A 23,104-nucleotide genomic window follows, 5' to 3' on the forward strand; every position below is an offset into this window, starting at 1 on the left:
CAGCACGGGGTGCCCCTCTCCCAATCACAGACACCCCATTATTTACCTTTTATGCTTTGTGAGCACTGCACCTTTAAAGTGAATCCATTAAAATTTGCATGAGTACTCCAGGTCTGAATGAGAGCAGCTACCTGGAGGTTTTGTGCATGTCAAGCTCAATTGCATTCAGCACAGTTTGGGTTCACTTCCCTGAGTGCCTCCTCTGCCCTGCAAGGAATGGTGCTTTTATCCTTCCCAGCCACCTGGGTCCTGATGGGTTAAAGTCTGGAGGTTAAAATGAACACTGCCCCCATCCCTTTTTCCTTTCCATTCACCTCCTTCCTCTCTCCATCCTTCCCCGGGGTTTTTCCCTTCCTTTCCAGCCATGGGGCTGCTTGGTGCAGGCAGGGCAGTGGGGTTTGTGCTGCACGGGGCCGTGCAGCTCCCCCGTGTCCTTGCTTTGTGTTCAGCACCTTTGAGATGTGAGGCAGGAAATGTTCTGTGAGCCTGTCAATGGGAAAACATTGCTCATTGTCCCCTCCAGTGCCTCGGGCTCTGGCAGCAGCAGCATGCAGGGCTCTGCTAGCAAATGAGCAGGATTTGGGGAGGAATCCGAATCCTCTGCCCAGGGAATAACAACATGCTGGGGGAGAGAGAGGCATGGCAGAGAACCTTCCAGAAGGACTGCGCTGTCTTGGGGCTGCTTCCCATCCCCATCCCTGGGGATGTGGGGCTGCCTGGGGGCTGGGCTGACCCCACAGCTGGGTGCTGGCTGTGTTCCTCCCTCTGGTCTGGGGATGCTGAAACTGCAGCTGCTGCTGAATGGGACAAATCCTCAGTGATGGAATGTCCTGACTGTCCTTACTTTGGGCAGTAAGGCCAGGCTGCCCAAGGGTTTCAGCTGTTTCTGTAGTGCCTGGAGTCTTTCCTTGCAGGTTTATTCATCCAGCTGGGCAATAAATAACCTGTCCTTCTGCCCCTGGCATGAGAGCAGTGCCAGGCTGTGTCACAGCTGTCACACTTTAGTGTTTCTGTGTGAACTCGTGAGGTTTTTGGGGCAAAACCTGTCACTTGGACCATGCAGATGGCACAAGGGTCCTGTCAGCACATCTGGCCTGTGTAACAGCTGTGCCTTCCCTCCCAGCATTGCCTCAGCATGGGCGTTGAGTGGTTTTTTTGCCAGCTCTGGGGATGGAGGCTGTACCCTTGCATCTGGTGGGTGATCAAGATGCACCAAGGGAAATACAGGTTGGATATTAAGGAAAAGTGTTTTACAGAAAGGGTGATAAAGTTCTGGAATGGCTGCCTGGGGAAGTGGTGGAGTCCCCATCCCTGGGTGTGTTTAACAAAGCCTGGATGTGGCACTGGGGGCCAGGGTTTGGGTGAGGGGTTGGGGCTGGGTTGGACTCAATGATCTTTGAGGTCTCTCCCAACCCAGTGATTCTGGGAATTCTGTGATTATCAACAGGAATCAGTGCGGGATGGCTCAAGAAGGTTGTGCAGGGTGTTTGGGCAGAGGGCAGCCCCTGCTGGAGGTGCTCACGCCTGAGCCAAGAGGAAGTTTCTATGTGGGCCAGCCCATCTCTGCATCCCCTCATCCCTCCATCCCTGTGGGCACAGGAGCAGCAGGCACTGGGCTCTGCAGGGCTGCTCTGCTCCATCCCTCCATCCCTCCATCTCTCCATCCCTCCATCCCTCCATCTCTCCATCCCTCCATCTCTCCATCTCTCCATCCCTCCATCTCTCCATCCCTCTATCCCTGTGGGCACAGCAGCAGCGGGCACTGGGCTCTGCAGGGCTGCTCTGCTCCCCTGCCCGGGCATCTCCGGCAGCCAAACCCACTCTCAAACCTCCGGGGAGAGAACTGAGAGCTCCTGCCCGGGTCAGACACTTCCACCATGGCTTCTGGCAGGCTCGGAAATCCTGCTGCTCGCTGCCAGGCCGTGGGGAGGAGGGAGAAACGCTGCCAGGGCAGCCCCCGAGGGGCTGCGCAGGACCAGGTCCCGCCTGGTAGCAGCAGCAGCAGCAGCAGCCCCGTGATGCTGAGCTTGGAATGAAGTCAGCCCTCATCAGCCGAATAGTTTATGCATGAATCGAAACTTCAGACCCGGCAAAAAAAAAAAAAAAAAAAAAGGGGGGGGAGCGTGCGGGATCTGCGCGCTTTTAAAACGCTGGAGCCAAGGAAGGAGGAGGGGATAGAGGAAATAGCAGGAAAATAAGACTGGGGAAGTGGGGAGAGATTTGAGAAGCTGGATGAGTTGTTGGCTGTGTTATTGTGAGGAGCCAAGTTCCTTAAGCATCTCCTGGTGGATATTAAGAGGGAGCTGTGGAGGCTGGAGCATTCCCCCGGACACTCGCACGCTGTAGCTTTAAGACTGTTTTACAGAGGACTCGGGATTTCCAGTTTTCCTGCGCCTGCTGGAGTATTCCAGGGAGTTACAGGATTTTTCGGGTCATGTACCCCCTTTTCCTTTCTTCTTCCTCCTTTCTCTTTCTCCCTCACTCTTCGTTTTCATTTCAAAGAGACAAAGCTACTTCAGTTTGGAGCACAAACATATGATCAGCACATGGAAATGTGGTAATTTGGATGCATTCATGATTGCAACAGATTGAAGAAATTAGACCAGACAAAGAGCTTTTTTTGGAAGAGGAGGAGGAGGAGGCAAGGCAAGGAGGGAGGGAGAGTGGGGGAAAGAAGGGGACGCCACCGAAAAAAGGGACGGCCGTGACACGCGGATGCTAAATATATCCCGTAGTAATGGAGAGGGACCGGATTTCAGGTAGGCTATTGATCTTTTAATATGTTATATTCTGCCCCTGCCCTCCTACCTTTCCAGCAGCTTCTGTACTTTCAGAAGAACAGCCCTGCTCCGGGTGGATTTCAGCCGATTCCTTTATTTATTTCCTTTTTTTTTTTTTTTCCTGCAATGCTTCCCTTCTGCATTTTTTTTCTTTTTTTTTTTTTTCCTTTTTTTTTTTTTTATCCCATCCTCCTGAGCCCTGGAGACAGACGGTGATTCCAGCAGAAGCCAGGAGGGGGGCTAAGGGGGGAAAGCAAAGGGGGGGGAAGAAGAAATTGCTTTCTAGGTCTGGATTTCATTTGAGTGCCTCTCTCTCTCCCCCCTGGGCTCCCATGTGCGCGGGGGGATGAATGCTGAGCCTGTGAGCTCAGAGCTGCGAGCCGGGCACAGGGAGGAAGGAAAATCACCGAGCTCTTGGCATGGAGACGCGCTTCTGCTCTGAAGGTTGGCTCCTGGCTGCGTGGCTGTGTGTCTGTGTGTCTGTGTGTCTGTCTGTGTGTCTGTGGCGGGGATTTTCCAGCTTGCCAAAGCGTCCTCCCGGCGGTTTTGCCCTCCCAGTCCTGCCTGGCTGGGCAGGGGCTGCCGGCGTGTTCCAGGGCTGCTCCCCGAGTGTTCCAGGGCTGCTCCCTGAGTGTTCCAGGGCTGCTCCCTGATTATTCCGGGATTGTTCCCTGCTTATTCCAGGGCTGCTCCCTGAGTGTTCCAGGGCTGCTCCCCGAGTGTTCCAGGGCTGCTCCCTGATTGTTCTGGGATTGTTCCCTGCTTATTCCAGGGCTGCTCCCTGCTTATTCCAGGGCTGCTCCCTGAGTGTTCCAGGGCTGCTCCCTGAGTGTTCCAGGGCTGCTCCCTGATTATTCCAGGATTGTTCCCTGCTTATTCCAGGGCTGCTCCCTGCTTATTCCAGAGTTGCTCCCTGAGTGTTCCAGGGCTGCTCCATGAGTGTTCGGGGGCTGCTCCCTGATTATTCCGGGATTGTTCCCTGCTTATTCCGGGATTGTTCCCTGCTTATTCCAGGACTGCTCCCTGCTTATTCCAGGGCTGCTCCCTGCTTATTCCAGAGTTGCTCCCTGAGTGTTCAAGGACTGCTTCCTGATTATTCCGGGATTGTTCCCTGCTTCTCCTAGAGTTGCTCCCTGCTTATTCCAGAGCTGCTCCCTGCTTCTCCCAAAGTTGCTCCCTGCTTATTCCAGGGCTGCTCCCTGCCTTTTCCAGAGCTGCTCCCTGCTTATTCCAGAGTTGCTCTCTGCTTATTCCAGAGCTGCTCCCTGCCTTTTCCAGAGCTGCTCCCTGCTTATTCCAGAGCTGCTCCCTGCCTTTTCCAGAGCTGCTCCCTGCTTCTCCCAGAGCTGCTCCCTGCTCTCTGCTGGGCTTCACCTTGCTGGCCGTGCGTGGGGGGAGAGGCAGAGCAATGAATAACATGAATAACTCCATTTAATTCCCCTCAATTCCCGCCCTGTGGTGCATGTCTGAGCGCCTCCAAGAGCTGCTCCCAGCTCCGGGCAGCTGCTGGGGGTGGTGGCACTGCCCTGAGCTGCCCAGGGTGGCTGTGGCCGCCGGTTTCTGGTGGCAGGGACAGGGGACAGGCTGCCTGTGTCCCCCTGTGAGCTGCGGGAGGGGTGGCAGTGCCCAGGCTGGCAGGTCTGGGCTGTCCCTCCTCCGTGCCACCCCAGGGCACAAGGGACTCATCCTGGGCGTTCCCTGCCGGGCATCAGCGCTGGGAGGGAAACCACAGCGGCCAGAGGAAGCTCTGAGGGCAGGGTGGAGCCAGGCTGTGGCCAGGGAAGGCTGTTCCCACGGCTGGCCCCTTCCAGGGCTGTGCTGAGAGCCCCTGGATGAGGATTTACCTGCAGGAGCATCCTGCACTCAGAGCGCTGCTGGCACCTCCGCTGCCCCCTGTCCCTCTCTGCTGCTTGTGCTTTCTGCCCTGAGCCACTTCAAAGCATTCCTGAGAGCTGCCCGAGCTGCAGCAGCTTTGGGCTGGGACAGGAAGGGGTGACAGGGGGGCTGATCCCATCCCTGCTGCAGCGCTGGGGCCAGTTCCTCCTCACAGAGGTGCTGGGCAGCTCTGCAAAGGGTCTCTGGGGGGAAAGGGGATTCCCTGGTGTCGTTATAGGACACAAAAGAACACACGCTCACACCATTCTCTAGGTGAAAGAGAAAAAAAGGGTTGTTTATTTTCTGACTCTAACATTTGTAGTTTTCTAAAAGTGACAGTGGATTGGAGGGTGACAGTGGCACCTGTCAACAAAAATGTCAACATCAGAAAGTTTAAAAAATCTTAAAAACTCAAAGTAACACCCTGGTGCTGTGATCCAGGGTTTTTTGTTGGGAAGGAGCACCAGGGTGGGGATCTCTGAGCCCTCAGGCTGCAAGGAGCACAGAGGCCTGGTGCCCAGGCTGGCTGTCACTGCTCATCTTTGTGCAAAGGTGCTGGAGCTCTTGCTAATGCTCTGAAGCAATATTTGCAAAAAAAAAACCCCAATGTCCAAGTGCATTTGGAGCTGGTTTTCCACTGGTTTTCCCTGCTGTGAGCAGGGATGGCACGAGGCTGTGCCTGGTGGCCTGGGCCAGGTGTACATGAATGTGGTGTGTGCCTTCCTTCAGCTGAGGAGGTTGCCAGGATGATGAACAGAGCTGCTCTGCCCTCACTCAGGTGCTGTGTGGGACCTTGGGAAGGTGCAGACCATCCTGGTGGTGTTTGTGATCCGTGACTTTGGCATGGACTGTGGGATGGGGAAATGGATGGCCTGAAGGTCTGGTGCCTGATCTGCTCCACAGGTCCCTGCTTGAAGGAGTCAGCACAGGCAGGCAGAGCTGCTCAGCTGGAGGGAAGGACAAACCATGTGTGGCAGAACTGTTCTTGAAGAGATTCTGGGCACAGAAGTGGCAAACAATGGTTGGAGTGGATGATTTTAGGTGTCTTTTCCAGCCTAGGTGGTTCTGTGGCGCTGATACCACCAGGCTGTCTCAGATCCATGGCCATGGTGGGTGCTCAGGGAGAGCCCAGCTCCCCCTGCTCCTGCTGGGGACTCTGAGGGTGCCAGGGGCTCTGGCCCTGCTGCAGGAGGGGAGCAGAGCTCAGTCCCAGCCTGCAGGAAGCCTGGGTGCTGCCTTTGGTGACTGATGGGAGAGGATTTGGGTGAAAGCAGATCTGTGCCACGCTGGGGGCCCTGTCCCATCACTGCCCCGGCCCTGAACATGCTTTTAATTAGTGCTGACCCTGAGCCCAGAGTGGGGCTGCTGGGTGGGTGAGGGCACTCCAGGGCGGGTGGCTCTGGACCTAAACTCTTCTTTGAGCTCTGGTTTCCCCCAGCTGCTGGCTGGGCTTGTCCCCTGGGGTGTCCCCTGCCCAGGGACAGCCTGGGCTCTGCTCCCAGAGCCGTGTCCCATCCCAGGGGGTGGCAAACACCTGCAGGGAGGTGTGAGGTGATGCTGCAGGGCTGTGCCAGGTTCAGTGCCAGGTTCAGTGCCAGCTCTGGGGCTGCCTGCCCTGTGACAAGGTGCCAGTCTCACTCAGGTGACAACTCTGGAGGAACAACACAATCTCACAGGACCTGTTTGTCTCTCCTAATCCAGTTAACTCATTTCTCACACATTTCTGAGAGCGATGAGAGCATGAAAAGCACCAGCTCTCGGTGGGATTGTGTCTGGTTCGGGGCTGGGAGCTCTGGGCCCTGTCCCTCCATGCCAGGTTGCGCTGGTGGCAGTGGCCTGGAGATGGCTCTCCTGTCTTTCCCTAGCGGCCTTTTTCCCTTTGAGTGCCTCGGATCTCTCTACAAAGCTTCAATTGTCAGTGCCGCGGGGCCTCTTGTCTCTTTTTGAAAGAAAAGGAAAGGCGTGCATCTCCCTGAGCAGAGAGGGTTTGGTTACTGCCGTGTGAGGATGGGGGCAGCAGTGATGTGTGATCCCCCAGTGAAATTATTCATATTAAAATTGCACTGGGAAAGCTCATTTGAAGGGTTAACAGGTGATGATGAATATGTGATCACAACACCTGGCTGCAGTGAGTGGCACGTGTTGGGCAGAGCCAGGCATGGGGGCTGCAGGGGCACAGAAAGAAAAGAAAGGGTTGATTAACCCATTGGTGATCATTAATTAACCCATTGGTGATCATTCTGAACCTTTCCAGTCCATCCACTACAGGGATGTTTATTATGTGCCATATTCTTATATTATGGTTTATAATTCATTATTATTTATATATATATATAAATTTTTTATAATTATATTATTTATATATTTATATTATTTATATATTTATCATTATATTATTGCATTATTATATTATGTTATTATATCTATTATATTTATTATATTTATAATATTTATTATTTTTATTATTATATTCTGGTTTCATCCATCACCCTGAGCAGCAGGGACACAGCCCCTGATTGCAGGGTGTGATTTGCAGGGGCTGGGTGATCACAACAAAACACCTTTGATATTCTCAGAGCTGCCTGGGAAGCACCACATGCTGAAGTGAGGAGGAAAGCAAAGCAGGGTGCTGGTTGTGATTGCTGGAGGTGTGAGGGATGTCCTTGTTCCTTCATTTTTTAAAATAAAAGTTAATCTTCTAAAGGTGTGTGTGAGGGCAGAGGGGTTGAGGTTGCTTCTGATGGCTTCAGCTGTTTTTCCTGTCTCAGGTTTCTCAGTGTCCCTAGGAACTGGCAGATAAAAGCCTGACGTGTCTCTGTTCAGTGCCTTCCCACAGCCACACACCTTATGTGCCAGACATTTTCCTTTCTCTTTTGAGAACATGTGGGACACCAGGCTGTGCATTTACACATGGTTCCACCTCCTGTCAGATCCCACTGCGCTCACCCAGCCCTGGCACTCAGGGACACCGTCCTGGGTGTGTTTAACCCTCCCCTGCCTGGTGCTGACCCCATCCCTTGCTGCAGTGCCCTGTAAAATCCACCTGTACCTCCCCCTACGTGCTCTGTAGCACCCTGTGGTGGCTGCAGGTCCTGTCTCAGTGAGCAGAAGGTCTCCCAGGGAAGGGCCTGGGTTTTTGGGGCTCTGGAGCTGCCTCTGCAGGCTCCGTGCTGCTCCCAGCCCCTTTGGCTGCCTGGCCAGCAGATGCATTCCCCCGCTTGTCTGAGCCATGCCAAGGTATGAATGAAGCACGATCCATTTCCTGATGTCTGCTCTTAAATCTGCTGGAAATTCTGCTCATCTCCATTAAATATGGCCCCACTGTGGGGCACAACTCATCCCTGGCCTGACAGCTCAGGTAACTCCTGACACTGCTCTGCTCAGCTTGGCCAGCCCCAGGCCTGCAGCTCCTCTGCAGACTCTTTTTCTTTGCTGGATGTCTTGGAGCCTCCCAGCAAGGCGATTCCCATGCTGCTGGGGTGAGGGAGGACATTTCTCATGCGAGTCAGGGCTCTTCCAAGGTCCAGCATACCATAATGCTGAGTAGAAGCAAGTACGTAGCTAGGGAAGTATGTCTGGGTCAACACATGTCTTGTGCTGCCTTAATGATCTCAGAAGCACAATATCTGTGTCCTGTTGGCTTTTCCTTGCAGCTGCAACTCGTGGACAGAGGGATTTGTTAGGCAGAAGTGCTGTGCTGGGTTCAGGGCTCTGTGGCATCCCCATGTTAGGAGCTGAGAAAATGTAGGGAGAATTCCTTGCTCTGCCTCTGGTGTTCCGTAAGCCCTCAGGAAAGGGGGTTTGTGCTGCCATTCCCCTTTATTCTGGGTGAGGATCTGCTGTTTGGGTCCCTGCTGAAGCTCTCTGGCAGTGAAGGGGTTGCAGCATTGCAGCTGGGAGCTGTTCTGACACTGCAGTGAGGAGAATCCCTGGCACAGGGTTGTGGGTGGGACCTGGGGCTGTTCCACGTGGGCTTGGTGGCTGCTCTGGACAGGCTGATGGAGACAGCATCCTTTATGTGTGTGCCCAACCAACATCCGTGCATTTTGACCCATTTTAAAGAAGTTTCTTGGGCTCTACCCAGTGTCTGTTTGCAAGGGCAGCTTCTCCCTTCCTAGGCACCAGCACTGAAAACTGAATTTCCCCATGGCTGAGCAGGATGTGGCTCTCCCTGTCCTCCAGCACTTCAGGCTGCTGTGGTTAAATTGATTTATCCTGATTAACCAGGTTCTGCTTGCCTGCCATGGGACACCTGTGAGCCTGAGCTGCAGGTGGAGTGAAATAGCCCTGCTATTGTGTAAGAACAGCCCTGCAGTGTAAGGTTTAACTCAGTTTTGGGTTGCTGATGCCAAGAGTGTTGTTTGAGACTTATAAACAGCTCTGGATTGTGGCTTGAGGGGGGGAGAATGAGCAGGGGTTTACAGGTGAATAAAATGCATTTGTTTTACAAGCAAATAATCACACAATAAATCTGAGAGTGTGGGGTTTTTTTTTCATGGAATGACAGCACAGGTTGGAAAGGACGCCAAAAGATCACCTGGCCCAGCCTTTTGTGGGAAAGGGAGCCTAAATGAGATTATCTAGCACAGGGCTCAGTTACATCCTGAAAACCTCTAGCAATGGGGACTCCACCATGTCCGTGGGGAGCTTGTTCCAGTGACTGATTGTTCTCCCTGGAAAAATATGTCATTCTTGCTCCAAAACAAAGATTTTTTTCCCCCCCATGTGAAATCAGTGCTGCATAAACAGATCTGCATTAATTTTGTGATTATATCATTATCAGGTACCTGATAAACCAAAGCAAATTCTGGTTTCCAGTGAAGCCAGTGTGGCAGGGGATCTGTGGGTGCTGGATGCAGGGGTTGAGGGGGAGCCTGCCCTGAGCTCTGCAGCATCTCCAGGTTGCAGCTTTGGCCATGATGTAACTCAAGGCTGTGGAAATAATGCTGGGTTTGCATTTCACTGCTGCCTGCTCGGCCTGGAAAATTAAACCATATTATCAAGACAACCCAAGTTTGGTCCCTGGCACACGGGAGCACACAAATATTCATAATTTGGTGCTTCTGTTGCCTGATTTTTTTTCAGAATCCCATTGGGCCAAGGCACAGAAGATCCAAATATTCTGAAATTACTCTCCCTGACCCTCCCAAAGCTGGGTTCTCTCTCCACAGCCTCCCACCCTGGGCCAGCATCTGTCAATGGCAGCAGCCCAGCCCCTGCCAGCTGGCACTGCCTGCCTGCCTGGAGCACTTTCTCCTCTCCTTCCCAAGGCTGCAGGATGTGGGTTCTTTATTTCTTTCAGATGCTTTTTTCTTTCCAGGCTTTTGTGCTTCCACATCTTGCTCATGGGGATGGAGGAGCCTTGGTGTCACAGCCCTTGCTGATAAGAGGAGAAGCTGACATGAGGGGTTTGGGGGGCAGGGGGGTGTGCTTGGTGTTTTCTGGGTGGTTTTGGGTGTTTTTTGGGGTGTTTTTGGGTGTTTTTTGAGTGTTTCTTGGGTGTTTTCTGAGTGTTTTTTGGGTGTGTTTTGGGGTGTTTTTTGGTGTTTTTGGCTGTTTTCTGGGTGTTTTTTGGGTGGTTTTGGGTGTTTTTTTGAGGTTTGGAGGGGTTTTTTTGAGTATTTTTTGGGTGTTTTCTGGGTGTTTTTTGAGTGTATTTTGGGTCGTTTTTTGGTGTTTTCTGGGTGTTTTTTGGGTGGTTTTGGGTGTTTTTTGAGGTTTGGGGGATTTTTTTGAGTATTTTCTGGGTGTTTCTTGGGTGCTTTCTGGGTGTTTTTTGGGTGTTTTCTGGGTGTTTTTTGAGTGTTTTTTGAGTTTTTTGGATGTTTTTGGGGTGTTTTTTGAGTGTCTTTTGAGTGTCTTTTGGGTGGTTTTTTGGTGTTTTTTGGGTGGTTTTTGAGTGTTTTTTGAGTGGTTTTTTGGGTGTTTTTTGAGTGTTTTTTGGGTGGTTTTTTGGTGGTTTTTGGGTGTTTTTGGGGTGTTTTCTGGGTGCCTGATCCCTGGCAGTGCCAGGGAGCACCAAACCTGCCCAGCACACAGAGCATGGAGTGACCCAGGTTGGCTGAAGCAGCTCTGATGGATCCAGAGCCTCTGTCAGGGGCAGTTGTGTGCTTGAATCCACCTGGGTGCTGTAGGGGGGCAGCTGGGGAGTTCAGACCCTGAGCTGGCAGGAAGGGGCTGCTTTAAAGGACACCATGAGGCTGAAGAGCAGCTCCATGGAGCTGAGTGCTGTGAAGCTGCAGGAGCAGGACTTGAAGCCAGGGTCTGAGTCCAGGGACAGTTTCTGCTTTAGCTGAGAGAAAAAAACAGGAAGGAAAAGACCCTGCAGGTAACAGCTGTGTTGGGCAGACACATCTTGGTGTGGGTAAGGCTGGTTTTGGTGCCTGGGGATGGGATTTTGTCCCTGTGCTCCTGATTTTGGGTGAACTCAAATCATGAGCTGCCTGTGTTTGGGTTCTTCTGAGATTCTGCCTTGGGCTTTAGGCTTGAGCAGCCCCTGTTTGAGCAGGGGAGCAGCAGGGTCCTGTGTGAGGGTCTGTGTGTCCCTGCTCCTTCCCAGTAGCTCCTGCTGCTGCCTGGCCCAGGAGCTGCTCCAGCTGCTGCTCCCTGGCTCTCCCCAGGCTGTGAACAAAGAACTTTCCAGACCTTCCCACCTGGGTGGTGCTGGAAATGCCAGGCACTGTGCTGCCCTGACCCTGGGGGGCTCACCCAGCCCACGGAGGGGCTGTGCTGGCCAGGGGTGGCTGGGGTGGCTCTGTGTCCCTGCTGTGACACTGCTGCAGGGTCCCCAGCTCTGCTCTGGGCGTCTGGGTGGTGTTTGCTGTCAGTGCAGCTGGAGGCTGCAGGGTCCTGAGGACTTGGACAGACACATTGTGGGGTCTCTTTACACGGTGACTTGTACAGAGTCGATTGCCTGGCGCTGTGCATCAGCCCCAGCTCTCCCATTTTCCACTCCAGGGACCTGTTTCCTTGGCTGCACCATGTGTAAAGGAGTGCAAAGAGGCTTCTCCTGCTGCTTCAACTGACCCTTTCAAACCTGTGCCCTGTAAATAACACCCTGAAACTTCTGGCTGCCTTGTCAGCACACACATGGGAGGAGCCCTGCATGAGAAACACCTTGGCTGGCTTCAGTACCCACCAGGGTGCCTCTAGGAAATCTGTCCCATTTCAGGTGACAGATCCCTGGGCTGACCCTCTGATGCCTTAAGTTTTTAGCCTTTATATTTTTCAGATCCTGGACTGCATTAGAGTATAACTCTGAGCTCTATATGGAGTGTTAGTAAGCTCTCTTCACATTTTGGTCAGACTGTTCCAAGGGCACTATCACAGCCTCAGGCCTGAAAAGTATAAACAAAAATGAATTAAGGGGGAGCAAAATGGGGGGATGTGACCTCATTACCTGAAGCAGTAATTGGGCAATTAACCTCTGATATGTAAATAGACCAAACTTATAATTGTCTGAAAAACTCATGACCATTGTCCATCTTGGGTGCAGCCTCTGGGAGGCTTTTGGCAGCCCAATCTGTTGGAGACCTTTAATAAAGACCCATTAATTAATACCCATTTTAAATACCCATCCCATAAATACCCATTTTATCCTCTCAGCTCTGTCCAGCCTCTGCTCTAGGTGGCCATTCCAGGGCATCAGGGTCACCCTGCCCTGCAGCAGCTGACCCCACCATCCTGGCAGGATGTGTCAGCATCCCCAGAGGCTTTGGCCACCATCCCTGACTCAGAGTCTGTCACTCCCACTGACTCATCCCCATCCCCAGGGATGTGCCAGGGCTGGGAGTGGGGCTGCCAGGGGTGACAGCTCATGGGATGTTGTGTTGTGCTGCACATGAAAAACAAAAAAACCTAAATTGTTCTTAAACGTCTCACTGAGTGTTGGTAGATGCCAGTCCCATCAGCTGGTTCCCTTACTGGGAATTCCCCTCCCCATAAGCCTTTACCCCCATGTTTTTGAGGTCACTCTCAACCTGGCCTCTTGCCTCTTGAGTGTTTTCCCACAAGGTGCTGCCCTCAGGGGGTGAATCATGGGCTGCTGGTCGTGCTGTCCTCACTGGCTGCCCACATTCCCCACCATTTGTTGCATCACGTTCCAACAGAGTTCATCATGTCCAGGGAGGGTGCAGCTGCTGGTGCTGGGCATGGGAACAAAATGAGACAAGTTTTAGTTTCAGAAAGCTCAAAAATCCATTTATTACCCCTGGGGAGGAGGGGTGGGACAAAGAGAAAAGACCCACAAAGGCAGGGTTGTGGGGTTTTTATAGGGTATGACAAGGATGGAGTTCAGGGTTTGGGACAAAGGAGGAGTTATTAGTAATACAAGAAGAGTAAGATCAAATTCCCACCTCTGTGGAATGGGAGCACTCCACTCCAGGCTGGGCAGGGCCAGTGGGATGTGGGTCCCAATGTGGGACAGGAATGAGTGGCTGTAGGAAGCAGCAGCAGTGTGGTGCTGGTGCCCTGGGGGCTGTGGATGCCCCTGGCTCACCCCCAGGAATGCAGGGATGGGGTGGGCACTGCCACACTCCCTGCCCAGCCCCAGGAGCTGCCAGCAATCCCTGCCCCAGCCTCCTTCCAGCCCCCCCTGCCCACATCTGCACCACCTCTCCCTGTCCCAGGGATGTCCCTTCACCCTCCAGGTGTCCCCTTGAATTTCACCTCTGTAAGGTTGTGTCTGGCTGTAAAAAGCAAATAACTGCTGAGGTCTAGAGCTGAGGACAGCAAATTCTGATTTATGTCCTAATAGGGAGGGGTTTAATTCAGAAAAATGGACAATGGACAATTTATTTCTCCTTACAGGGAGGGGTTTTATTCAGTAAAATGTACAATGTTTTTCACAACAGTGCTGGAAGCATAGGGGTGCCCCAACCCTAAAGCATCAGGATTCCCCTCTTCTGGACAGATTTGCTTTTTGGCACAGCTTTTATTTAGCAGTGAGTCAGGGTTTGAGCAGCAGGAGGGGGGAATGATCTCGTGGCACTTTAAAGCAGGGCTGTGGATCCTCTTCCTGCCCTTCTGAATCACTCCATGCCCTTGGGTAAATCATTTAACACGTGTGCTCTCACTTCCTCCATGGAAAATGAGGTGGGTGCTTTCCGCTTTTCCTCCTCGGCAATTCAGGATCTGCTGCGAGGGATTTGTGGTGACAAAGCTGGGAATTTGACCCTGGGATGTGTCAGCCCCCAGGCAGGGCTGGGTGAGGCTCCCTCCGGGCTCTGGGCAGCGGCTGCTGCTGGTTTGAGATGTGGGGCTGGGCTGCAGGTGGGCATCACACGAGTTGTTCCCACTGGAGTTGTCCCTGCTGGGAGCTGGGGGCCAAAGAAAGGGATTTATGTCCATAAATCAGGCTGGCACAGGCAGAACTTGCCCTGGAGGGATGCTGGTGCTGCCAGGGCTGTGTCCACAGCTACAGCACCACTCAGCACTGGCTGATGCATCCCTGGCCTGTCCCTCTCACCAGCCAGAGCCATCTGATCTCCTCTGCTCCCTGAAGAGCACAAAGACCTGGTCATCCCTTCCCTGCTGTTTCCTGCTCAGGTATTTAGGCTTTCCCCTCTCTTTCCTTGGAAATGAGGATGATTCTGTAGGGCCCTACCATTTCCCCCAGTTCTCCCTCCCCAGCCCTGAAACTTTTAATTGTTTTCCTTCCCCCTGAGGCTCTTCTTGGCTCTGCAGAGTGCCAAGGCTGGAGCTGCCATTCCAGGAACACTCACCAAGAGGGTTTGTGTTTAATTGTTCACAGATTTATCAAGATAGAAGCAGAGCAGGCAACCTTGAGGTCAGATAAGCTGTTGGACCATGAGAGGGCTTCAGCACCTAAAATATTTCCTAGTTCTCCCCTGTCTTGCATTCTTTGATGCATTCAAGTGGAGAACTGGTCCAACCTGACTTTGGCTGCCTGGAAAGCCCTGGTTGCTCTCTGCACTGACAGCTGCTCCTCAGGGAGGGAGCCTGCTTGGAAACCACTGAGGCTGGAGAGCTCTTGGTTGTTTTGGGGTAGGGTTTTTTTTTCCAGCATATCTGAGAAGTTCCCGGTGGGTGGAGAGGGAAAGTGAGCTGTGAAATTGTGAGTCTCGTGCTCTGTTGAAACACACCCTGGGGAAGGCACATCCTCCATAAACAGCAGAGTTGGCCAGGGACCAGGAAACCCTCCCTGCTCCCTCTGCAGCAGAGCTGAGTGCTGGGGGTGGTGTTTCCATCCACAAGGGCTGTTCTGGACCCTGCTCTTGTACCTTTCCAGCCCTTGAGACACCCACTGGAGGAGCCTGCTGAGGTGCAGGTTGTGCCCCCCCTTTGCTCACCAGTTTGTGGCAGTGACTGGTGGTACTGGTGGTACTGGGCTCTGTGCTGGCTGTGCTCTGAGGCCCTGGGGGATGTTGCTGTCTCACGTGGTGCCCTGAGCACTGATGGGGCTCCGTGGTTTGGATCCTGCTCCTGGCCTTGCTCCAAAATGATACAGCAAGAGTTTGTGGCATGGCACTGGTGTTGTCTTGCTGTGGGCACAGCTGTGCAGGGTCACAGACTTCTTTTATGAAAAATCCTTTCCTTAAGATTTTTTCTCCTGAGAAGCTGAGAGGCCTCAGGAACAAAATGTAACCAATGGTTATCTGCTGCTGTGGAATGCAGCAAGTAGATCTGGGATTGGTCTCATGTGGTTGTTTCTAATTAATGGCCAATCACAGTCAGCTGGCTTGGACTCTGTCTGAGCCACAAACCTTTGTTATTCATTCCCTCTTTTTCTATTCTTAGCCAGCCTGCTGATGAAATCCTTTCTTCTATTCTTTCAGTATAGTTTTAATGTAATATATATCATAAAATAATAAATCAGCCTTGTGAAACATGGAGTCAGATCCTCATCTCCTCCCTCATCCTCAGACCCCTGTGAACACTGTCACAGTGCCGCAGCTGGGATGCTCAACAATCATCTCCTGGATGACCCCCAGATTGGGTGAAACCCACCTCTGGTGTCCTCTGCTCACCTCTGTCACAGCTCCACTAAAACCCTCTAATTTTATAGATTCCCACACTCCACAGCTCCCTCTTCGTGTCAAGACTGCTCAGAGAGTGGCCCTTGGTCTGCAGCTGCAGAGGAAACTTTATCTTGTCCTGCACAAGGGCAGAAGTGACAGCCAGAGAAACAAGGGGTGGAGGAAGGGGATATTTGACAGTGGGTGATGCAGATCTGGTTTGGTTGTGGGGGCTGAAGGGTTTCCAGAGAGCTGTGGGAATCACACAAGTGCTGCAGGGCTGCAGGAAGAAGAAAAGGTATTTTGGAGAAAAGGGCCTCAGAGGCAGCAGGAGGGGTATTGGGGGGGTTGAGGAGCAAGGGTGGGGTCTCTGGCTGAGCTCTCCCTCTCCTGGCTCCTTGCCTTCCTCCCCCTCCTCTCTCTCTGTGTGCAGCTTCCTGGTGCAGCCCTACTCTGTCTCTGGTAAAGCTCAGCTTTGCCTGCTCACCCAAGATTTGCTCCTCTGCCAGACCCTGTGTGTGCTCCATCCCTGGAAGTGTCCAAGGCCAGGCTGGACAGGGCTTGGGGACAGTGGAAGCTCTCCCTGCCCATGCCAGAGGGGCTGAAACAAGATGATCTTATAGGTCCCTTCAACCCAAACCATTTTGTGACTCTGTGGTAACAAGAAAAGTTTTATTTTGCTCCTTGTTGCACACAGAGAGATGTGAATCCAAACAAGGGGCCGACACCAGGGCACCCATTTTTCTGCATTGAAGGATTCACCCTGCAGCACTAATTATCCATCAAACCTGAAGATCTACTCCTTTTCTTTGCCAGCACCCTCTTGTACAAGGCTGCAGGTTGTTTTGGTGGCTGTCAATGCCCTCTTTCTGCTGGGAGCCTGTCTTGGTTTGGAAAGCCAGGTGCCTGCTAAGGAAGGCAGGAGCCTCCCCTGAAATGGAAAATGTAAACCCCCTCCCTCCAAATTGCTTTAAATTTTAAATTAAGGGGCTCTCAGCAAAAAAAATATGGGAGCAGAAATAACATGTCTTTACTAGGGAAGAAAATAAAAAGATAAAATAAATAATTCAGTAAATTAAAACAACACTGCCAGAGTCAGAACACAGCCTGACACCCTGTGGGTCAGGGTGCTGGCAGCAGAACCATTGGAATTGTGGCTCAGCCCTCCTGCAGTGTCAGGGGTGGCTCTGCTGGAGCAGGGATCCTGCAGAAAGGTGCAGTCTCTGCCTCTGAAGATCCAGGGCAAGAGGCAGCTGCTGTTCCTCTGGGGAATGCAGTGCAGAAGCTGTGCTGGTGTTCCAGAATCTCAGATTATATCCAGGTAGGAATGCTTGGCTCCTCCCTCTGGGCTCACATCTCCCAATGGGATGCTGTAGTTCTTATCAGCCATGCAGGGACATTCCATAGCTGTTATCAGCAGGTGTTTGCTCTGAGAGAGGATTGGGTGTGGAAGAGATAAGGAAAAACTGCCCACTGAACAGAAGAGCTGCCACACAGATGGCAAAGAGACACAATTTGCTTGGCAATCCAGGACAGAGCCCCTCTGTGCCCTGGCAGCATTGCCCAACACAAATCATGGGAAATCAGTTCTGTGTGGAACACTCTGTTCAAAGGCACCTTGTCTGGGACAGGACATTCTGCTGACAGATTTCCCCATGAGGTAAAATGTTGTAGCTGTTGACATAGGAGCACATCTCAAGTGTCAGCTTTTCCCGTCAAACTCCACCATGCTGGCTTCAAATCCAGCGTGAACCCAAGGACAGCTTCAGGGGGCAGAGGTTGCCTGAACTTTGGCAGAAGTTCATGTTGTGTTTTGAGTTGAAATTCAGGTTGCTGCTTCTCCCTGCATCCTTCAGGTGGTGATGCAGAATCTTTGTGCAGCTGGAAAGGACCAGCAGAAGCAGGAGTGGTCCCTGATTGCCTCTGGGAGAAGCTGTTTGAGTTCATTGACCTATCTCTCACGTTTCCTTCTCTACTTAAATAGGAATTGCATTGAGCTGTGGAGGTCAGCAGTGTCTGGGGATGGGCAGAGTGTGGTATCTGTGTGAGGATGGTGAAGATGAGGTGTGGAGGCATCACCTCCATCTGAAACCCTGCCATTCCCACCTCTGCCTGCCCAAGGCTCTCAGCTCCCAGTGACTCTCACACGTTTCCCTCCAGGTTCTTTAGATGTTGACTCCCAGGTGCCTGGCTTGTTCTTCATTTCCTTTTGGATGCTTTTAGTACTTTTCTCGTTGTTAGGAAAGTTAATTAACATCAGGAGCTGCCAATATTTGTAAAGCTGCTTTCCAAGGCACACTGCTGCTCACAAATTAGATTTTCTTTTTCCGAGCAGATATGTCAGATCCACCATCAAAACAATCCATCAAAAACATTCCCTTCATAGCCCTCTGTCCTAGTTTAGGGCAAATTTGGAAGAAAAATACCCTGTCATTGGTATTGCATGCACTCAAGCAATGAAGCCAGGCTGGTTTTCAGTCCTGTTACTGGCTTGGAAAAGAAACTGCCTTGAAAAAAAAATAAACTAACAACAATGAACAAACCTGGTGTTTTCCAGCAGAGATGCAGAATTGGCTCTGCGAGGAGCTGCTCTCTCTCAGGAAGCGCTGGAAGTGGCCACTTGAATTTCATACTCTGCTCATCAGCTGCATCTGCCATGAACAAGAACATCTTGCATGGCAAGGACTTTGCTATTTTCCATTAAATAGGAAGCTGCCTTTTTATGATTGTGAGCTCAGGGCAGAGATCTGGGCTGACGTGGCTGTCAGGGCTCCACCAGCTCCCGCGTTTTCCCGGGCAATCCTGCTGCGCTCGGCGTTTTCCAGGGTTACATAAACATCCTTCTTTTTCTTACACGAGGCTGGAACATGCAAAATGCAAACTGCTGACAGTCCCTTGCAAGAGGCAGAGCTGCCCCAGAAGCTTTGGCAGCTCTGGGAGGTCGGGAAGGGATGGGAGCCACGTTGGGAAGGGATGGGAGCCACGAGGCCATGGGGATCCCGCTGTGGGGTGCCTTCAAACCATCCCATGCCCGCTGCTGCTGGAGGTGTTGGGAGCTGACCCACACACAGGGAGAGGCCAGCAGGGTCATCTTCAGCACTTTGGGTTTGTTTGTGTGGCTCCACCTGAGTTTCTGACCTCCCTGTGCCTCCCCAGTGCCCTGCTGCAGATGTGAGCACCCAGCAGGTCGGGATGCTGCGCTCCCCCTCCAGCACAATCAGGTTTTTCTCCCGAGGAAGGCGTAGGAGTGGAGGTTTATCTCCCAGCTGGCAGGCAAAGGAGGATGCCACACCTCTGGGAGCTTCTGGGGCTGGGTGGAGTGGGGAAGTGGAGCAGCAGGACGTGGGCTTTGAGGAGCTGCAGTTCATGGGCTTGCCCTGAGGCCAGGGCACTCTGAGATTTCCAGCTCCCTCAGGGAAGGAGAGTGGCAATAAATCTGGGCCATTTGTGACAGGGCCTGGCCCTCGGGGTGATTTCTGACACTCTGTGCCTTTCTGACAGCCCATGGCTGGAGTCCACAGGGGTTTCCTTGGCTCTGGAGCTGAGGCAGTGCTCGCTGTGAGTGGGCTTGGCTGTGAGGAGCTCCCAGCTCTGGGTGAGAGGGTCAGAGGCAAAGGAAGCAAAGGCACAGTTAACACTTAATGGGGCCCTTTCAGTGCCAGGCTGGAAGATTTTGTCGTCCTCAAAACTGGGGTCTGGGTAGCTTGGTGGCTGTGGGGTGTTCCAGTGCTGCTCCAGGAGAGCTGCACAGCAGACACACCAAAAAGCAAAGCAAGGAGATCCTGTAAATGCTGAAAATCTGCTGGGTCTGGAAATTCATCCCTGTGTGACTGGTATGGGCTGGGGGAGCCCTTGTGATAAAAATACAGACACCCAGTCTGTCCTTGGATGTGGTTGAAACACGGAGTTATCATCGTGTAGAAGATCAGGAGCGGTGATAAGATGCAAAGAGGTCCTTGTGTTTGGGGTGGGAAGCTTTTCTGGAAGCTCCAGACCGTGTGGAACACCTAGAATTGTGTCTGGCTTGGGATGTTCCTCCCTGGAAGATGCCCAGTTCATCCCAGTAACCATCCTTGTGCTGTATAATGTGAGCTCCATCAGCCCCTCCCAGGCAAAGCCACTCTGTGGGCAGCCTGTGGCTGATTCCTTATAAGATGAGGGGTTTATTTTACTTTATTCCTTTGTCAGAGGCTGTGGCTGTTCCCTTCTAAGGTGAGGGGTTTATTTTGCTTTATTCCTTTGACAGCCTTCCTTGAGTTTTGCCAGCTCTTTTCTGTATTCAGCCTGCAAGACCTAGAAGGAAGCCACTGTCTTCAAAATGCTTTTTTTTAAATGCCTAATTCAGGAAAATAAAGAGAATTGTTGGAGAACTGAGAAGAGAAAGTAAGAAAATAAAGAAAATAAGAAAATATAAAGAAAATAAGAAAATATAAAGAAAATGAGAAAATAGTTTAAATATATATAGACAAAAATAAGAAAATAAAAATAAGAAAATAAAGAAAACAAGAAAATATAAAGAAAATGAGAAAATAGTTTAAATACATATAGACAAAATAAGAAAATAAAAAGAAAATATAAAGAAAATAAGAAAATATAAAGAAAATGAGAAAATAGTTTAAATATATATAGACAAAATAAGAAAATAAAAAGAAAATATAAAGAAAATAAGAAAATATAAAGAAAATGAGAAAATAGTTTAAATATATATAGACAAAATAAGAAAATAAAAAAAAGAAAATAAAGAAAATAAGAAAATATAAAGAAAATGAGAAAATAGTTTAAATATATATAGACAAAATAAGAAAATAAAAATAAGAAAATAAGAAAATAAAGAAAATAAGAAAATATAAAGAAAAATAAGAAAATAAATTAAATATACATAAAGAAAATAAGAAAATAGAAGGAAAAAATAAGAAAAATAAGAGAATTGAGAGTGCCACTCTGCCTCTGAGCAGCAGGCATTGCTGGGGGTGTGTGAGGGATCTGGTTCTCAGGATGGGGATGGGGTGTCTTCACATCCTCAAGTCTGCAAATGCTCCACACATCTGGCACTGGGAGAGGACTGGGCTGGACTATTTGCCTTCTTTAGCAACTGGAAGCAATCCAGCCTGCCAGTTCCTGCAGAGCTCATCCTGTGCTTTAGTGGATAATACTGATCCTTGTTCAACTCCCACGCCTCAGTGCCTTGTGAGAGGGAAGGGAAGGCTCTGCAGAGCTTGTGCTGTGCTGGGACCCCAGTTCTGCTGTGGAAGGCAGCAGGGATACTCATTGTGCCTGAAATGCTTGCTCCATGGTTTTAATTAAATGTTTATGGTGACTCTGGGGTGGTGGCAGTGGCCAGCAGGTGTGAGGGATGCAGGGTGGCAGCAGGACTGAGGGGAAAGGGCTGTCTCTTTGAGAATGTCTCCACCAGTGCATTTGCAGGGGTTTGACTTGGCTGCCATTGTCTCCCCTGTGCCAGGACATTTCATGTCTGTGTCCCCTGCAGGGCACGGCTGGCTGAGCTCAGGAGGCACAGGAGCTGCACAAACCTGGGTTTTCTCAAGCAGTCAGCAAAGCTGCTGAGAGACACAAATGAGAGTGACACAAATGAGAGTGACACAAATGAGAGTGACAGCCACATCAAGGCAGATCTGCCAGGGATGGGCACCCAGGCTTTGTTCTGGGACTGCACCAACGTGACAAAGGTGACTCCAAGTGTCCCAAATCCTCAGCAGAGCAAGGATGGGGGGGTGAGAGGCTGGGAACACAAACCCTGTGAGGAGCCACTGAGGGAGCTGGGGGTGCTCAGCCTGGAGCAAAGGAGACTCAGGGCTGCCCCCATCACTCTGCACAGCTCCTGAAAGGGGCCTGTGCTCAGCTGGGGCTGGGCTCTTTCTCCAGCAGCACTGACACAACCAGAGCACACAGCCCCGAGCTGCACCAAGGGAAATACAGGTTGGAGAGCAGGAAAAAGTGTTTTACAGAAAGGGTGATAAAGTTCTGGAATGTTCTGCCCAGGGAGGTGGGGGAGTCCCCATCCCTGGGTGTGTTTAACAAAGCCTGGATGTGGCACTGGGGGCCAGGGTTGAGTTGAGGTGTTGGGGCTGGGTTGGACTCGATGATCCTGAAGGTCTCTTCCAACCCAGTGATTCTGGGATTCTGTGATTCTGTGATGCTCTGACCCTGTGGCTGCTGAGGCTGTTTCCTGCCCACAGAGCTGGGCCAGCCCCTCTCTGAGAGGTGCAGAGGGGACATGGGGGCAGGAAAATTTCTGTGAGCAAAAGGTGACATTGAGTTTTGGTGCTAGATTGTCCCCCAGTGTCAAGTCCTAACTTCTTTTTGCCAGGATTGGGATTAACTGTATGAGATGGTATTTCTTGTTTGGACTCAGATGTTTATTAGTTCTTATCTATGTTTCAGTCTCACAAACCATGAGTTCTACTGCACTTCTCTCTAACAATGAAAAAGTTGAGGTGTATCTCTCTCTCTACAAGGCCTTTGAAGGATAAACTGTCCAATTAAAAAATGACACCTCAATTATTTTTACTTCTAACCCAATAACCAACCACCCATGGCCCTGCAAGGAGGACTTTTTAATCCCATTACACAAAACCACCCAAACCCATGGAGAAGAAGGTGAAGAAGGACCAGCCTCTGCCCTAAAACCTCCATCTTGCTTTATATATATTACTATATTCTAAACCCTTGAACTCTTAAGTTTTCCACCCTGTGATATTACATAATAATAATAATAATAATAATAATAATAATAAACAGAAGGTGTTTGGAGAGGATGGGGTGGAAGTTCCACTGCAGAGCAGGACAGCACAGAAGGTGTTTGGATAGGATGGGGTGAAGGTTTCACTGTAGTGCAGGACAGCACAGATGGTGATGATGATGATGATGATGATGATAATAATAATAATAATAATAATAATAATAATAATACAGAAGGTGTTTGGGGAGAACAGGGTGGAGGTTTCACTGCAGAGCAGGACAGCACAGATGATGATGATGATGATGATGATGATGATAATAATAATAATAATAATAATAATAATAATAATAATAATAATAATAATAAACCAGAAGGTGTGTGGTGAGAACAGGGTGGAGGTTTCACCTCAGAGCAGGAGAGCACAGAGAGCAGGACAGCACAGAAGGTGTTTGGAGATGATGGGGTGAAGGTTTCACTGTAGTGCAGGACAGCACAGATGGTGATGATGATGATGATAATAATAATAATAATAATAAATACAGAAGGTGTTTGGGGAGAACAGGGTGGAGGTTTTCCTGCAGAGCAGGACAGCACAGAAGGTGTTTGGAGAGGATGGTGTGGAGGCTGCAGAGCAGGACAGCACAGAAGGTGTTTGGAGAGGATGGTGTGGAGGCTGCACTGCAGAGCAGGACAGCACAGAAGGTGTTTGGAGAGGATGGTGTGGAGGCTGCACTGCAGAGCAGGACAGCACAGAAGGTGTTTGGTGAGGATGG

General features: G+C 50.9%; 1 protein-coding gene across 3 annotated transcripts in view; it reads left to right on the forward strand.

Moving 5' to 3' along the window:
• Nucleotides 1–23,104, forward strand: part of SEPTIN9 (septin 9) — a 167,276-nt gene that overhangs the window by 45,849 nt on the left and 98,323 nt on the right. The window contains exon 1 of one of the 3 annotated variants that reach the window (XM_054645221.2): nt 2,189–2,759. The exons of 1 other annotated variant lie outside the window; for it this stretch is intronic. In XM_054645221.2, the coding sequence (XP_054501196.1) occupies nt 2,738–2,759 (22 nt within the window). In that variant the 5' untranslated portion in view covers nt 2,189–2,737. Of the gene's footprint in view, nt 1–2,188; nt 2,760–3,084; nt 3,225–23,104 lie in introns of those variants that run through there. One more of the 3 variants, XM_077188235.1, reaches the window with a different exon arrangement.

Source organism: Agelaius phoeniceus, chromosome 19 (assembly GCF_051311805.1).
Source record: "Agelaius phoeniceus isolate bAgePho1 chromosome 19, bAgePho1.hap1, whole genome shotgun sequence".
Taxonomy (NCBI): domain Eukaryota; kingdom Metazoa; phylum Chordata; class Aves; order Passeriformes; family Icteridae; genus Agelaius; species Agelaius phoeniceus.